The 18,571-nt window shown below is 40.4% G+C and overlaps 1 protein-coding gene across 6 annotated transcripts in view; it reads right to left on the reverse strand.

The window, feature by feature from the left end:
* The window catches only part of CFAP61 (cilia and flagella associated protein 61), a 303,360-nt gene that overhangs the window by 189,523 nt on the left and 95,266 nt on the right, over positions 1 to 18,571 (reverse strand). For all 6 annotated transcript variants that reach the window (XM_017945056.2, XM_017945053.2, XM_017945054.2 and 3 more), the window contains 2 exons: positions 5,554 to 5,628; positions 795 to 973 (listed from right to left, as the gene is read on the reverse strand). In XM_017945056.2, coding sequence (XP_017800545.1) covers positions 795 to 973; positions 5,554 to 5,628 — 254 coding nt within the window. The remainder of the gene's footprint in view (positions 1 to 794; positions 974 to 5,553; positions 5,629 to 18,571) is intronic.

Raw genomic sequence — 18,571 nt, forward strand, 5'->3', positions numbered from 1 at the left:
TGTGGGAGATAACTGAATCCTGGGGGCAGTTCCCCCATACCGTTCTCGTGGTAGTGAATAAGTCTCATGAGATCTCATGGTTTTATAAGAGGAAACCCCTTTCACTTGGCTCTCATTGTCTCCTTGCCTGCTGCCATGTAAGATGTGGCTTTTGTCTTCCCCCATGATCGTGAGACCTCCCCAGCCATATGGAACTGTGAGTTCATTAAACCTCTTTTTCTTTATAAATTACCTAGTCTTAGGTATGTCTTTATCACCAGCATGAAAACAGACTAATACACAGGCTGAAGAGGTAAACAGAGAAACTTGGTCCTTGATTTGGTTATCTAAATAAATCCTAGATCAAGCCATATTTAAATTAGTCTCATCACTGGAGTTATCCTTAGGTATGTGAGGCAATTATTCAATTTTTTTTTCCAAAGCCAGTTTGGTTGGATTTTCTGTTACTTGCAACCAAAGACTCTAGAAAACCAGTAACCCAAATCCAAATTCTCCAAGAAATGCAAACTTTACAGAATGGGAGCAGCATGTGGTTATGTAAGTGATAATTTTCCAGATTCCCAATTGTTACATAGGTGGGCCAGCTTTCTAGCCCACTTCTGTAGTCCTTGTTAAAATTTGATGGACCAGAATCTCTGGATGGGGCTTAGGAATTTGTGGTTTTTAAAAATTCCCCAGGAGATTAGGATGTGGGCCAGGTTTGGAAATTACTGGGTTTGTAAAGTTAAAATGTTGGGCCACCAATGCCAGAAGAGATTCTCACTGTGACAGCCAGCCAGAAGGTCAGTACTTGCCTTGCTTCGTATTTCTCATCAATACAAAACAGCTGAATACAAAAAGCAGCTGAGGCTCCCCTGTAGATGGGGCGGAAGTGGACGGGCTCTTCAGGCAGGAAGAGCGATGCCAAGCTCCTACTGCTGACACGGTGATCCTGTGCATATCCAGTGGAGACGTCACTGAGTTTTTCTATGTCCTAGAGCAAGGAGACAGGAGGAGCCAATGAGAATCCTGTCCATTCCCTATAATTTAGTGGGCTGGTGTTTGCATTATCTCTACATGACACCATTCTGAGGACAGGTGTGACTGTCTCACCTGAAACAACTCATCCTGGGCCAGGCCTGGTTTTAAGGAGAGGTTCTTAAAGAGATACTCAAAATTTATAAAATGTTTTTAAAAACTAGTTCTTCAATGAAAACACATGGACACAGGGAGGGGAACAACACACACTGGGGCCTGTCGGGGGGTTGATGGGGGAAGGGGAGGGAGAGCATTAAGACAAATACCTAATGCAGGCAGGGCTTAAAACCTAGATGACGGGTTGACAGGTGCAGCAAACCACCATGGCACGTGTATACCTATGTAACAAATCTACACGTTCTGCACATGTATCCCAGAACTTAAAATTTAAAAAATAATAATAAAGAAAAAAAAACTAGTTCTCACATGAAGGTCTCACACAAGACAAATAGTTTCAGTTGGCCTTTGACATAGGGTCCATATTTTAACTGCATCCTGGGGTAGATATTAGAGCGTGGTAGTATTATATACATATTATAATAACTCAGGAAGCAAAATACTTCTCTCCCTAAAACTATGTTCATTGTGATACAAGAATTTTTTAATCTTGGGACTGGTCAGGTGGTCCTGGGAGTAACTGTGGTGGGGAGGTGGAGCCCAGGAAGGTCAGATGGACCACAGCCACCTGGAAAGTCAGGGCTGAGGCTGTTCTGTCTTGGTTCAGGTGCATCTAAAAAGGTGTCATAACTCAGAAGATGATTCCTTTTGAGATCCCTCATGGAGTTTTTTTAAATCAAAGTAATACATGCATATAGAAAAATTTAAAATAATATCAGCACCAAACATTTATTAAGAAAATCAGCAGTTCTCTGTCCTTCCAAGTCTCTACCCCCATTGAACAGAACTTTCGACCTTTTCATTTCTTTGGGTATTTACCTCTATATTTCTGAACAGTATGTTTATGGTGCTATTTCTAAATTCATTCATTTTTAGAATTTCCTACTGGATATTGATGTAGTGGCTAGATTAATCCCTCTTATCCTACCCTCTTCCCCACATCTTATCCCCCAGGATAATTACACCACGATTCAGGGTTAAATCCATAAGTATTTACACTAATATGAATGTGTAAGTTCTGTTGTTGCTGAGGAAAGTAGTGTAATATGACAATGTTTTCATTTGTGTGCTTAGTTTTTATTCACTTGGCTTCCTAAATTTTTCACTTGCTTTATCAGATTTGCCAAGTGTTGGTCACTACTATCTTCCAAATGATCAGGCATTTGAGATAATATATGAGCTTCCTTTTTTCTCCCCTCTAATCTGGACTTGCAGCTCTGCCTGCTTGCCTGTATTGCAGCTCCTATTTCGTAAGTTCCAGGTCTTTTCTTTGTCTTTTCTGTGCATCACTTAGGCCCTTATATCACTAGAGCACATTTTTAGCTTCCCAAAAGCAACATGCTTGAGAGGCAAAACTCCACAGACACTGGCTAACTGGGGCACTTCATGGGGTGATCAGGCAGAGATATGGCATTATTATTGGGTGGCCACCTTCAGTGACATTATCTGAAGGTATTTTCTTTGGGCCTGTCAGTTTTGGGGGGACTTAAGTTCTCCAATATCCTGCACGGGGGACTGTGGTAGATGGAACAGTGGCCCCCAAAGATGTTACAGGTCCTAGTCCCTGCAACCTGTAAATATGTTATCTTTCAGGGCACAGGGATTATGCAGATGTCATCTCATGAAGGGTTCTGTGATGAGAAGATGCTCCTGGATGATCCAGGTGGGGCCCAGTGGAATCACAGGGATCTGCTAAGAGGGAGGCAGCAGGTCCGAGTCAGAGGGACGAAGATGCTGTGCTGCCAGCTCTGAAGATGGAGGAAGGGGCCACAGGGCATGGAATGCAAGTGGCTTCTAGAAGCTGGCAAAGGCAAGGGAACAGATTCTCCCCCAGAGTCTCCAGAAGGAACATGCCCCTGTCTACACCTGAAGCTCAGCACACTCAAACCCACTGTGGAATTCTAACCTCCAGAACTGCACAATAATAAATTTGTGTTGTTATAAGCCACCAAGTTTGGGGTAATGTGTTACAGCAGCAATAGAAACTAATACAAGGCCTGGCTCCTGGCATCGAGAGGGTGTGGCTGGAGAAGGGACTGAGGATTCCTCTGTTGAAATGGAGAATTTCATTTGTCTGTTCTCTATCCTTCACCATTAAAATGCCCATGCAGCACAGGCTAAATCTGAATTAGCAGCAGCCTCTGTTTAATTTCTCTAGAGAATAGTCATTTTATCCTCTCACTTGGGGTGTGGCTGACAACCTAACTGGAGTCTGCAGGGATCCAGTGTTCCAGTCACTCCACACCAGACTGCCCAGCTTTTCAGCCCGGTTCCTCACCCTGCCTTCTGCAAACCTCCAGTCTTCAGCCTTGTGCAGAATTCACACACTTTTCACCAGTCTCTCCTCTCATAAAGATGCTTGAGTTTCACCTTCCTCAGCTGTGCTAAGCCAGTGTAAACTCCTCCATTGATTTTTTTATTCTCAATATTTTTAAAGTGCTTATCTTCCAATATCTCCTCTCCATCCCATCTCATCTTTGTGGATTTGTGCCCTTTTTATTCCTTTACTGTCATTTCAGTGGTTTTCTCCGGTAGGGAGAGGAGATAAAAATAGGAGATCAATCCACCTTGTTGACTCAGGTGTCTTGTGGGGTTCCAACATGTTTGATGCAGTGGTGGGGGCAGGCATCCTGGCCCTCCATCCACATCCTTGCTTGGGTTCATAAGGGAACGGCTACCCTCTTAGGAATATTAGAGAGAAAGCTGCTGTCCTCTTCTATACCCCGACTTTCCTCCCTAGGGCACAGGGAGTGACCGACTGGTCAATGAGTCTCCTAGCGCAGGTTGCCCCAGAAACACACCCTGAACTAAGAGTCTGAGAGTCAGTAGTTTACTTGGGGAGCAAAGCCAGGACATTCTGTAAGAGGAGTGGCATGCGAGGTGAGGAAGGGGAGGCTGCCAGCATGGGGTGCTTCAAGATGTGGGTGACTACAGTGAATCAATCCCACCTGGATCTCTGGTTGCCTAGAGAACACAGTGCAGAGTGGTCCCATCTAAGGGGTGAAGGAGCTGGTGTACTGATTCTCCAATCCCTTCAGTCACTGGCTGATGGCTGCTTCCCCAAACAGCCTGCCCTGCTGCAAACACAGCATGGAAGGAAGACCAGGCACTTGCATTCCTTGTCCTCACAGGGTGCTCAGGAAGAATAAGTGCTAGAGGATATGGGTGGGGCTCCAACAGCACACGCTAATGTGAGATTCAAAAACTGGACCCTGTGCCTGCATTGTGCTGTCTCTTTCTGGCAGCACATCCTGCTTCCAGGGTGCGTGTTTTCTCCTCCCCTCCCTGTAATTAGCCCGGAGTGGGGAGACCCTGCCCCACGGGTAAGGCCTGCCTACAACCACATGGGGGCATTTAATTCAGTAAGGAGAAATGGGAAGCCCATTTGGGTTATCGGTCCAAGTTTTGTTTTCTGGTTCAGTGTTAGCCATGAGAAAGGGGTACTTCAATCCCTAGCTGACTTCTGGGTAGACTCCTTTACTGGTCAGAATCCGGAGAGGAGCGGGGCTGGAGAACCTGGCCCTCTGGCAGAACTTCAGTGTCTGGGCTTAGTGTTCAGTGAATCTGTCCCAGTGCCTCTATGAATATGACTAAAACTCATGTTCCATTCCCTTCTCAAGGATGCTCTAGGCTTCTGTTTCTGAGTCAGTCCATCCATCACCAAGAGGCTCTCGGGAAACTACTGAAATTCCAGGACTGTGCTCATCATCAGGGAATGAAAATGCCTTATTGTACCAATCTCCACTCAAAGGCCTACAACACCCTCCTCTGCTCCTTAGGAAAAAGTTCGAGATCCTGAGCGGGATTCACAGGAACCTGCCAATCTCTTCCGGAACCGCCAGGCTTCTGGCAGGGAACAAGAAGGGACACTCCAATGAAGTGGTCAAGGGACCACCTGCAAAGGCATGGGTGGGATGAAGGGAAACCAAGAAAGGATGAGGAAGTCCCCAGGGATGGCCACTGCACTGGTGGAAGATGCTACACTCCTTGGCCTGAATTTGTAACAGGAGAGAGGACTTCCCAAATCCCGAGATGCATGTGAATGACATACATTAATAACACACCTAGATACAGACATGAGTGTATATATGTGCATATGATACAGAGAAAACCCTTACAAATGTTCTGCCTCTCCAAAATGTTTTCTTTTTGGGCAATGGGAAGGAGAGATAAGCTGTATTTACTAAAATTTTTGCAAATAATTTATGTAGAAATGGCAGCTTACGGTACAGGCCGTGCAGAGAATACAGAAGAAAAGATTAATCACAGCAGGGGAAGAGGTAAGGAGGTGAGGCTTGGTGTAGCACGTCCTAAAGGAGGTGGGAGGTGTGAACTGCTGGCGACAGGCAGGGAGGTCAGGAGGGGTGTGAAACCCATGGGGTGGCCAGGGGGCACGCAAAGGCCCTCCTCAAACCGTACCTCTGGTTCACTAACACTTCCACTTTGGACTGCTGTTAAAGCTTCCTCGGATGCAGCTTCTTTGGCAATATTTCCCTGCAAATGATGACAGCAAGACATGAAAATTAATCAACACCTGCAGCGGTTTAGAGTCCAAGCTCTGGAGCAAGCTGCCGGGGTTCAGACCCCGGCTCTACAGCTTACCAGCCTTGTGGCATTGGGAACACTATGTAGCCTCAGTTTCCTCCTCTGTGAAAAGGGGATGAGAAGAGCATCTATTTCATAAGGGTATTATGAAGATAAAATAAAGACAGACAGACAGAGAAACAGAGGCTTAGCATAGTGCAGGCGCCTCCTGGTTCTCTAGAGATGTTAGTTATTACTCCATTATTCATATTCTTCTGTTTAACTTGAAAGGTGCACTAAGTTTTTTCTAAAAAAAAAAAAAAAAACTACTGTATTGAGGTATTATGATGGTGCAAAAGTAATTGTACCAAAAGTAATTGTATTAAAGTAATGGCAAAAACTGCAACTATTTGTGCACCAAAAGTAATTTGTGCCAACCTAACAGAATTGACATACAATAAGCTACATACAGTTGAAGTGTACTTTTTGAAAAGCTTTGATTTATGTGCACACCCATAAAAATATCACCACGATCAAGATAATGAACATGACACATCACCCCCCAAGCTTCCATGTTCCTACATGCCTCTCACTCCCACCCTTTCTACTCTGCCAACCACAGGCAAACATTGAAAAGATTTTTGTCATTATAGAGTAGTTTGTACTTTCTGTAACTTTATATTACTGAAATCAAATAGCATTTACTCCTGATCTGGCTTCTTTCACTCAGCATATTTACTTTGAAATTCATCCATGCTGTTACACGCATCAGTGTTTTAGTCCTCTTTGTCCCTGAGTAGTACCCATGGTGTGGATGCACCATACTGCCTCTACATCCTCACCAACACTTGGAATGCTTAATCTTTCTAGTTTTGGTCATTCTAATAGATGTGCAGTTGTATTTGATTGCGGTTTTAATTTGCATTTCTCTAATGACTAATGAGATTGAGTGTCATTTCATGTGATGTCTTCTTTTGGAAACTTCAAATCTTTTACCCATTCTTTTTTTTTTTTTTTTTTTTTTAATTTATTTATTATTATTATACTTTAAGTTGTAGGGTACATGTGCATAACATGCAGGTTTGTTACATATGTATACTTGTGCCATGTTGGTCTGCTGCACCCATCAACTCGTCATTTACATCAGGTATAACTCCCAATGCAATCCCTCCCCCCTCCCCCCTCCCCATGATAGGCCCCGGTGTGTGATGTTCCCCTTCCTGAGTCCAAGTGATCTCATTGTTCAGTTCCCACCTATGAGTGAGAACATGCGGTGTTTGGTTTTCTGTTCTTGTGATAGTTTGCTAAGAATGATGGTTTCCAGCTGCATCCATGTCCCTACAAAGGACGCAAACTCATCCTTTTTTATGGCTGCATAGTATTCCATGGTGTATATGTGCCACATTTTCTTAATCCAATCTGTCACTGATGGACATTTGGGTTGATTCCAAGTCTTTGCTATTGTGAATAGTGCTGCAATAAACATACGTGTGCATGTGTCTTTATAGCAGCATAATTTATAATCCTTTGGGTATATCCCCAGTAATGGGATGGCTGGGTCATATGGTACATCTAGTTCTAGATCCTTGAGGAATCGCCATACTGTTTTCCATAATGGTTGAACTAGTTTACAATCCCACCAACAGTGTAAAAGTGTTCCTATTTCTCCACATCCTCTCCAGCACCTGTTGTTTCCTGACTTTTTAATGATCGCCATTCTAACTGGTGTGAGATGGTATCTCATTGTGGTTTTGATTTGCATTTCTCTGATGGCCAGTGATGATGAGCATTTTTTCATATGTCCGTTGGCTGTATGAATGTCTTCTTTTGAGAAATGTCTGTTCATATCCTTTGCCCACTTTTTGATGGGGTTGTTTGTTTTTTTCTTGTAAATTTGTTTGAGTTCTTTGTAGGTTCTGGATATTAGCCCTTTGTCAGATGAGTAGATTGCAAAAATTTTCTCCCATTCTGTAGGTTGCCTGTTCACTCTGATGGTAGTTTCTTTTGCTGTGCAGAAGCTCTTTAGTTTAATTAGATCCCATTTGTCAATTTTAGCTTTTGCTGCCGTTGCTTTTGGTGTTTTAGACATGAAGTCTTTGCCCATGCCTATGTCCTGAATGGTACTACCTAGGTTTTCCTCTAGGATTTTTATGGTATTAGGTCTAACATTTAAGTCTCTAATCCATCTTGAATTAATTTTCGTATAAGGAGTAAGGAAAGGATCCAGTTTCAGCTTTCTACTTATGGCTAGCCAATTTTCCCAGCACCATTTATTAAATAGGGAATCCTTTCCCCATTTCTTGTTTCTCTCAGGTTTGTCAAAGATCAGATAGCTGTAGATGTGTGGTATTATTTCTGAGGACTCTGTTCTGTTCCATTGGTCTATATCTCTGTTTTGGTACCAGTACCATGCTGTTTTGGTTACTGTAGCCTTGTAGTATAGTTTGAAGTCAGGTAGCGTGATGCCTCCAGCTTTGTTCTTTTGACTTAGGATTGTCTTGGAGATGCGGGCTCTTTTTTGGTTCCATATGAACTTTAAAGCAGTTTTTTCCAATTCTGTGAAGAAACTCATTGGTAGCTGGATGGGGATGGCATTGAATCTATAAATTACCTTGGGCAGTATGGCCATTTTCACGATATTGATTCTTCCTATCCATGAGCATGGTATGTTCTTCCATTTGTTTGTGTCCTCTTTTATTTCACTGAGCAGTGGTTTGTAGTTCTCCTTGAAGAGGTCCTTTACATCCCTTGTAAGTTGGATTCCTAGGTATTTTATTCTCTTTGAAGCAATTGTGAATGGAAGTTCATTCATGATTTGGCTCTGTGTTTGTCTGTTATTGGTGTATAAGAATGCTTGTGATTTTTGCACATTAATTTTGTATCCTGAGACTTTGCTGAAGTTGCTTATCAGCTTAAGGAGATTTTGGGCTGAGACAATGGGGTTTTCTAGATATACAATCATGTCATCTGCAAAAAGGGACAATTTGACTTCTTCTTTTCCTAACTGAATACTCCTGATTTCTTTCTCTTGCCTAATTGCCCTAGCCAGAACTTCCAACACTATGTTGAATAGGAGTGGTGAGAGAGGGCATCCCTGTCTTGTGCCAGTTTTCAAAGGGAATTTTTCCAGTTTTTGCCCATTCAGTATGATATTGGCTGTGGGTTTGTCATAAATAGCTCTTATTATTTTGAGGTACGTTCCATCAATACCGAATTTATTGAGCGTTTTTAGCATGAAGGGCTGTTGAATTTTGTCAAAAGCCTTTTCTGCATCTATTGAGATAATCATGTGGTTCTTGTCTTTGGTTCTGTTTATATGCTGGATTATGTTTATTGATTTGCGAATGTTGAACCAGCCTTGCATCCCAGGGATGAAGCCCACTTGATCATGGTGGATAAGCTTTTTGATGTGTTGTTGAATCCGGTTTGCCAGTATTTTATTGAGGATTTTTGCATCGATGTTCATCAGGGATATTGGTCTAAAATTCTCTTTTTTTGTTGTGTCTCTGCCAGGCTTTGGTATCAGGATGATGTTGGCCTCATAAAATGAGTTAGGGAGGATTCCCTCTTTTTCTATTGATTGGAATAGTTTCAGAAGGAATGGTACCAACTCCTCCTTATACCTCTGGTAGAATTCAGCTGTGAATCCATCTGGTCCTGGACTTTTTTTGGTTGGTAGGCTATTAATTATTGCCTCAATTTCAGAGCCTACTATTGGTCTATTCAGGGATTCAACTTCTTCCTGGTTTAGTCTTGGAAGAGTGTAAGTGTCCAGGAAATTATCCATTTCTTCTAGGTTTTCCAGTTTATTTGCGTAGAGGTGTTTATAGTATTCTCTGATGGTAGTTTGTATTTCTGTGGGATCGGTGGTGATATCCCCTTTATCATTTTTAATTGCGTCGATTTGATTCTTCTCTCTTTTCTTCTTTATTAGTCTTGCTAGTGGTCTGTCAATTTTGTTGATCTTTTCAAAAAACCAACTCCTGGATTCATTGATTTTTTGGAGGGTTTTTTGTGTCTCTATCTCCTTCAGTTCTGCTCTGATCTTAGTTATTTCTTGCCTTCTGCTAGCTTTCAAATGTGTTTGCTCTTGCTTCTCTAGTTCTTTTAATTGCGATGTTAGAGTGTCAATTTTAGATCTTTCCTGCTTTCTCTTGTGGGCATTTAGTGCTATAAATTTCCCTCTACACACTGCTTTAAATGTGTCCCAGAGATTCTGGTATGTTGTATCTTTGTTCTCATTGGTTTCAAAGAACATCTTTATTTCTGCCTTCATTTCGTTATGTACCCAGTAGTCATTCAGGAGCAGGTTGTTCAGTTTCCATGTAGTTGAGCGGTTTTGATTGAGTTTCTTAGTCCTGAGTTCTAGTTTGATTGCACTGTGGTCTGAGAGACAGTTTGTTATAATTTCTGTTCTTGTACATTTGCTGAGGAGTGCTTTACTTCCAATTATATGGTCAATTTTGGAGTAAGTACGATGTGGTGCTGAGAAGAATGTATATTCTGTTGATTTGGGGTGGAGAGTTCTATAGATGTCTATTAGGTCTGCTTGCTGCAGAGATGAGTTCAATTCCTGGATATCCTTGTTAACTTTCTGTCTTGTTGATCTGTCTAATGTTGACAGTGGAGTGTTGAAGTCTCCCATTATTATTGTATGGGAGTCTAAGTCTCTTTGTAAGTCTCTAAGGACTTGCTTTATGAATCTGGGTGCTCCTGTATTGGGTGCATATATATTTAGGAGAGTTAGCTCTTCCTGTTGAATTGATCCCTTTACCATTATGTAATGGCCTTCTTTGTCTCTTTTGATCTTTGATGGTTTAAAGTCTGTTTTATCAGAGACTAGGATTGCAACCCCTGCTTTTTTTTGTCCTCCATTTGCTTGGTAAATCTTCCTCCATCCCTTTATTTTGAGCCTATGTATGTCTCTGCGTGTGAGATGGGTCTCCTGCATACAGCAGACTGATGGGTCTTGACTCTTTATCCAGTTTGCCAGTCTGTGTCTTTTCATTGGAGCATTTAGTCCATTTACATTTAAGGTTAAGATTGTTATGTGTGAACTTGATCCTGCCATTATGATATTAACTGGTTATTTTGCTCGTTAGTTGATGCAGTTTCTTCCTAGCCTCGATGGTCTTTACATTTTGGCATGTTTTTGCAATGGCTGGTACCGGTTGTTCCTTTCCATGTTGAGTGCTTCCTTCAGGGTCTCTTGTAAGGCAGGCCTAGTGGTGACAAAATCTCTAAGCATTTGCTTATCTGTAAAGGATTTTATTTCTCCTTCACTTATGAAACTTAGTTTGGCTGGATATGAAATTCTGGGTTTAAAATTCTTTTCTTTAGGAATGTTGAATATTGGCCCCCACTCTCTTCTGGCTTGTAGAGTTTCTGCCGAGAGATCTGCTGTGAGTCTGATGGGCTTCCCTTTGTGGGTAACCCGACCTTTCTCTCTGGCTGCCCTTAAGATTTTTTCCTTCATTTCAACTTTGGTGAATCTGGCAATTATGTGTCTTGGAGTTGCTCTTCTCGAGGAGTATCTTTGTGGCATTCTCTGTGTTTCCTGGATTTGAATGTTGGCCTGCCCTACTAGGTTGGGGAAGTTCTCCTGGATGATATCCTGAAGAGTGTTTTCCAACTTGGTTCCATTTTCCCCCTCACTTTCAGGCACCCCAATCAGACGTAGATTTGGTCTTTTTACATAATCCTATACTTCTTGCAGGCTTTGTTCATTTCTTTTTCTTCTTTTTTCTTTTGGTTTCTCTTCTCGCTTCATTTCATTCATTTGATCCTCAATCGCTGATACTCTTTCTTCCAGTTGATCGAGTCGGTTACTGAAGCTTGTGCATTTGTCACGTATTTCTCGTGTCATGGTTTTCATCTCTTTCATTTCGTTTATGACCTTCTCTGCATTAATTAGTCTAGCCGTCAATTCTTCCACTTTTTTTTCAAGATTTTTAGTTTCTTTGCGCTGGGTACGTAATTCCTCCTTTAGCTCTGAGAAATTTGATGGACTGAAGCCTTCTTCTCTCATCTCGTCAAAGTCATTCTCCGTCCAGCTTTGATCCGTTGCTGGCGATGAGCTGCGCTCCTTTGCCGGGGGCGATGTGCTCTTATTTTTTGAATTTCCAGCTTTTCTGCCCTGCTTTTTCCCCATCTTTGTGGTTTTATCTGCCTCTGGTCTTTGATGATGGTGATGTACTGATGGGGTTTTGGTGTAGGTGTCCTTCCTGTTTGATAGTTTTCCTTCTAACAGTCAGGACCCTCAGCTGTAGGTCTGTTGGAGATTGCTTGAGGTCCACTCCAGACCCTGTTTGCCTGGGTATCAGCAGCAGAGGCTGCAGAAGATAGACTATTTCTGAACAGCGAGTGTACCTGTCTGATTCTTGCTTTGGAAGCTTCCTCTCAGGGGTGTACTCCACCCTGTGAGGTGTGGGGTGTCAGACTGCCCCTAGTGGGGGATGTCTCCCAGTTAGGCTACTCAGGGGTCAGGGACCCACTTGAGCAGGCAGTCTGTCCGTTCTCAGATCTCAGCCTCCGTGTTGGGAGATCCACTGCTCTCTTCAAAGCTGTCAGACAGAGTCGTTTGCGTCTGCAGAGGTTTCTGCTGCTTTTTTGTTGTTGTTGTTGTTGTTGTGTAGCTGTGCCCTGTCCCCAGAGGTGGAGTCTACAGAGACAGGCAGGTTTCCTTGAGCTGCTGTGAGCTCCACCCAGTTGGAGCTTCCCAGCAGCTTTGTTTATCTACTTAAGCCTCAGCAATGGCGGGCTCCCCTCCCCCAGCCTCGCTGCTGCCTTGCCGGTAGATCACAGACTGCTGTGCTAGCAATGAGGGAGGCTCCGTGGGCGTGGGACCCTCCCGGCCAGGTGTGGGATATGATCTCCTGGTGTGCCTGTTTGCTTAAAGCGCAATATTGGGGTGGGAGTTACCCGATTTTCCAGGTGTTGTGTGTCTCAGTTCCCCTGGCTAGGAAAAGGGATTCCCTTCCCCCTTGGGCTTCCCAGGTGAGGCGATGCCTCGCCCTGCTTCAGCTCTCGCTGGTCAGGCTGCAGCAGCTGACCAGCACCGATCGTCGGGCACTCCCCAGTGAGATGAACCCAGTACCTCAGTTGAAAATGCAGAAATCACCGGTCTTCTGTGTCGCTGGCGCTGGGAGTTGGAGACTGGAGCTGTTTCTATTCGGCCATCTTGCTCCGCCCTCCCTTTTACCCATTCTTAATTAGTTTTTTTATTTTGTATTATCGTGTTTTGAGAGTTTTTAAAAACATGTTGTAGAAACAAGTCCTCTGTCAGATATGTAATTTGCAAATATTTTCTCCCAGTCTGTGGCTTGCCTTTTCATTCTCTTAACAGTATTTTTCAAAAAGAAAAGGTTTTAAATTTTGATGACACCTAATTGGTCAATTTGTTCTTTTATGTATTGTGCTTTTGATGTGGTTTCTAAGAAATCTTACTTAACCCAAAGTCACAAAGGTTTTCTCGTATGTTATATTTTCTCTAGAGGTTATATTGGTTTGAATTCTGCATTCAAGTCTATGATTCATTTGCAGCTAATTTTTGTGTATGGTATGAGGTATGGATTGAGTTTTTTAAAAGTTTGTATGTGGATATTCAATTGTTTCAGAAAGAAAAGACTATTCTTTCTCCACTACATTGCCATGTGCCTTTGTCAAAAATCAGTTGTCTATATACATTGAGTCTATTTCTGATTTTTTTTTATTCTATTCCATTAACCTACTGTTGACCTTAGCACCAATATTACACTATCTTCATTACAATAACCTTATAATAATTAGGCCAAGCATAATGGCTCACACATGTAATCCCAGTACTTTGGGAGACCAAGGTGGGCAGATCACTTGAGGCTGAAAGTTCAAGACCAACCTGGCCAACATAGCAAAACCCCATCTCTACTAAAAATACACAAAAAAAATCTAGGCGTGGTGGTTCACACCTGTAATCCCAGCTACTCGGAAGGCTAAGGCATGAGTATCACTTGAATCTGGGAGGCGGAGGTTGCAGTGAGCTGAGATCATGCCACTGCACTCCAGTCTGGTCAACGGAGAGGAAAAAAAAAGAATCTTATAACAATCTTGAGATCAATTAGTGTTATCCTATAGCTTCATTATTTTTCAAAGTTGCTCTGGCTGTTTTAGGTTATCTCCATTTTCACATAAATTTTGGAATCAATTAATTAAACTTTTATAAAAATTCCCGCTGAAAATGTGATTGGGATTTTGCTGAATTTGGGAAGAACTGATTTAAAGATTCAATATCCCACAAACATAGAATATCTCTCCACGTATTTAGGTCTTCTTTAATTTCTCTCAGAAATGTTTTGTAGTTTTCACCACAGAAGTCTTGAATATCTTTTGTCAGATTTAATATTTGTACTGTTTTAGATGGTATTTCAATCTGATTGTTCATTGCTATTATACAGAGATACAACTAAATTTTCCATATTAATTTTGTATATATTAGTTCTAGTAGCTGTTTTGTAGATTCCATCAGATTTTTTTCATAGGTAGCCATGTTGTCTGTGAGTAAAAGATAGTTTTAATTACTCCTTTTTAATCTGGATGCCTTTCATTTCTTTTCCTATCTTTCTGCACTGGTTCAAATCTCCAGTACAATTTTGATTAGAAGTGGTGAGAGCAGACATTCTTAACTTGTTCCTGACTTTAAGGGTAAAAGAATTAGTCCTTCACCATTATGTGTGATGTTTGCTGTAAGTTTTTCAAAAATAACCTTTATCAAATTGAAAGAGTGCTAAGAGTCTTTATGCGGAATTAATGTTAGATTTTCAAATGCCTTTTATACATTTATGAGACAAACATATGGGTTTTTTTTAGTTTGTTAAAATGGTGAATTACACCGATTTTCTTACGTTAAACCAAACTTGCATTCCTAGAATAAACCCTACTCAGTCATGATTATCCTTTTTGTATATTGACTAAGTTTACTAAATTTTAAATTTTTTTATTTCAATACTTTTGGGAGAACAGTTGGTGTTTGGTTGCATGGAAAAGTTCCTTAGTGATTTCTGAGATTTTGGTGCACTCATCATCCAAACAGTGTATACTGTACCCAATGTGTAGATAAAAGACTCTGTGTTGATGGGCATTTAGTCTGGTTCCGTATTTTTGCAATTGTGAATTGTGCTGTTATAAACATGCTTGTGCAAGTGTGTTTTTCATATAATGACTTCTTTTCCATTCTGTAGGCACCCAGTAGTGAGACTGCTAGATTAAATGGTAGTTCTACTTTTAATTCTTTAAGGAATCTCCATACTGTTTTCGATAGTGCTTGTACTAGTTTACATTCCCACCGGCAGTGAAAAACTTCCCTTTTTACCACATCCAAGCCAACATCTGTTGTTTTTTAATTTTTAGATGATAGCCATTCTAGTAGGAGTAAGGTGATATTCCATTGTGGTTTTGATTTGCATTTCCCTGATAATTAGTGGTGTTGAGCATCTTTTCATATGTTTGTTGGCTGTTTGTAAATCTTCTTTTGAGGATTCTCTATTTATGTCCTTTGCCTACTTTTTGATGGGATTATTTATTTTTTTCTTGCTGATTCATTTGAGTTCCTTGTAGATTCTGGATACCAGTTCTTTGTTGGATACAGAGTTTGCAAATAACTTTCTCCCACTCTGTGGGCTGTCTGTTTACTCTGCTGGTTGTTTCTTCCACTGTGCAGAAGCTTTTTAGTTTAATCAGGTCCCATTTATTTATCTTTGTTTTTGTTGCATTTGCTTTTGGGTTCTTAGTCTTTGCCTAAGCCAATGTCTAGTAGAGTTTTTTCCAATGTTATCTTTTAGAATTTTTATGGCTTCACCTCTTAGATTTAAGTCTTTGATCCAACCTGAGTTGATCTTTGTATAAGGTGAGAGATGAGGATCCAGCTTCATTCTTCTACATGTGGCTTGCCAGTTTTAACAAAATCTTTTTCCACTCCCAAATTATTTTCAATGCAAAGATCATTAAATATTTTGACTCAAATCCATGAATGGATGTAAGCAAGTTACAATATTACATAAAGCTGAAGATACAATGTTATCCTTGAAATACATAATTTTATAGCTAATTCACCACAGAAAACTTCATGAATTCTAAATATTATAACTAGAGCCTAGTCTAAAAAGCATAGAGTATCATGAAAAAGATGCATATTGTGTTTGTCTGAAATCTTTAGAAAAAGCCTATTTTCTTCCAGCAGCAGTGTTGGGAGTAGTTTCTTTATCCACTGGTAATGCCAAAAGTTGCTATTTCATGTCATTTCTATCTATTACTTTAAGACAACTATGCTGAATTAGGTTGTTTCATTCTAGTTTATTGAGAGGTCCTATTCTCACTCTTCAATGGATTTTACATATTTCTCATACTCTTCACTCATGAGTTCATCCAGTTGTAGGGTGTTACTCAGCATCATCTTGACATTGATGCCCACTGTTCCATACCATTTTCTGTTATTATTCATTCACGTCTATCTGTGAACTGACACACTGAGAACACAGTGGTTCCATATGCAGCATCCAGAGAGCACTTCCCTCAGTCACCACGGCTGCAGCCCATAAGCTCCACATTGTTCACAGTGTGTCACATTTGATGGGATGCTGAGGGCCACTGTGCTGCACTTCAGCTATCCAGGCCAGGAAGTGGGGCAAGGCTGGTCAATACTGTCATTAAAATCTTCTTTATCCTTACTGATTTTCTGTCTACTTATTCTATCAGTTACTGAGGGGAGCATATTGAAATCTCTAACTATAATTTGTACTGATTTATCTTTGCAGTACTACAACTTTTTGCTTCTTATGTTTTGAAGCACTGTTATTGGGCGCATAAGTATTTAAGATTGTTATATTCTCTTGGCCTTTGTAATCTCTTATAGTATTCTCTGTTTTGGAATCTACTTTGTCTGAAATTAGTAAAGCCATTCCAGCTAACTTTTGATTAGTGTTGGCATGGTGTATCCTTTTCCATTCTTTAAATTTAGTCTATTGTATCTTTATATTTAAATTGCATTTTTGTAGTCTACATACAACTGAATTTTGCATTTTATCCACCTATATCTGCTTTATATATATGCTCTTTAATTGGGACATTTAGAACATTTACATTTAATGTAATTATTGCATACATAAGTTTAAGTCTGTCATCTTGTTATCTGTCCCATCTAGTCTTTGCTCCCTTTTTCCTTTTTGTCTTCTTTTGGTCTAATTTTGTATTTTTATGATGATATTTAATCTCAACTGTAGGCTTATTAGATATAACTCCTTGAATCTGATTTGTAACATTAGTGGTACATCTTTAACTTATCACAGACCGTCATTAGGTGATATTATAGCACTTTAGGTTTAATATAAGAACCTTAAAATAGTATACTTCTCCCCTTCGGGTCTCCTCTCAAGGTCTTTGTGCTATTCTTGTCATACATTTTATTTTTACATATGTTATAAACCCCATACTATTTTTGTTTGTGAAGTCACTATCTTTTAAAAATATATAAATATTAAGGATAAAATCGTATACTTTTTTTCACTTTGTTACCATTTCCAGTGCTCTTCAACTCTTTGTGTAGAGACAAATTTCCATCTGATATGATTTTCCTTCTGCCTAAAGGGCTTTCTTTAACGTTTCTCATAATGTGGGTCTGCTGGTGATGCATCTTTCCACCTTTTCTGTGTAGGGCAAACTCTTTATTTCACATTTTATTTTGAATGAAAGATATTTGCTGGGTATAAAATTCTAGGGTGGAGTTTATTTTCTTTTATTTCTTTAAAGATGTGATCCTACTATCTTTCTGCTTGTATTATTTCCAATAAGAAATCTGCTGTTATTCATGTCTTTGTTCCTCTGTTCCTAACTTGACTTCCCCCAAACATACTCCTGGCTGCTTTTAAGATTTTCTCTTTATCACTGGTTTTCCACTGGCTTTGGTACAGTTTTCTTTATGTTCTTGTGTTTGCTGAGCTTTTTGTATCTGTGAGCATATTGTTTTCATCAAATTTATAATTTTTCAGTCATTATTTCTTCGAATATATTTTTTCTGTCCTAGCGTCTCTCTCTTCATGTGGACTTCTGTTACACATATATCAGGTCTTTGCAGTTGTCCCAAAACTCACTGATATGTATCTTTTTAAAAAATCCCATTTATATTTGTTTCAAGTTCACTAATCTTTCACTGCAATGCCTAACCTGGAGTTAATCTTTCCAGTGTATTTTTCATCTTATTTATTGTAGTTTTGAATCTCTAGAAGTTTGATTTGGAGCATTTTTATATCTTTTATGTCTTTCCTTAACCTTTGGAACATACAGTTATAATAACTGTTTCAATGTTTTTGTCCCTTAATTCTAACATGTTTTCATATGTGTGTAGGTTTCAACTGATTGATTTATCTCCACCTTTTGCATAATATACTACCAGTTTTTTGAGTGCTGGTAATTCTTTATTGGATTCCACACATTGTGAATTTTATCTTGGTGGGTGCTGAGGAATTTTGTATTCCTATAGATAGTCTTGTACTTTGTTCTAGGACTCAGTTAAGTTACTCTGATTTTTTCAGTTCTTGCTCTAAAGATTTGTTAGGCAGGACAGGGGCTGTGCCCTCTCTAGAACTAATTATTCTCCACAAGCCTCTTTTGTGCACTCTCTTGCAAGTTATAAGCTTTTCCAGTCTGACTGGTGAGAACAGGCACTATTCCTAACTTCGTACAGGCACGGGCACTATTAATCCTCATCCTTCTCAGAGGTTCTTTTCTCAGCCTGGCCTTAAGGAGTTTCCTCCCATGCCTGGTATGATCAACACTCAGCTGACTGCCTGACTGATCTGCTGACCAATGATGTCTCTCTCTGCGCACTCTGTCCTTTCTAGTACTCCATCCTTCAGACTTGAGTCGCTCTAGTCTGCATGGACTT

The sequence above is a fragment of the Papio anubis genome, chromosome 16 (genome assembly GCF_008728515.1).
Source record: "Papio anubis isolate 15944 chromosome 16, Panubis1.0, whole genome shotgun sequence".
Taxonomy (NCBI): domain Eukaryota; kingdom Metazoa; phylum Chordata; class Mammalia; order Primates; family Cercopithecidae; genus Papio; species Papio anubis.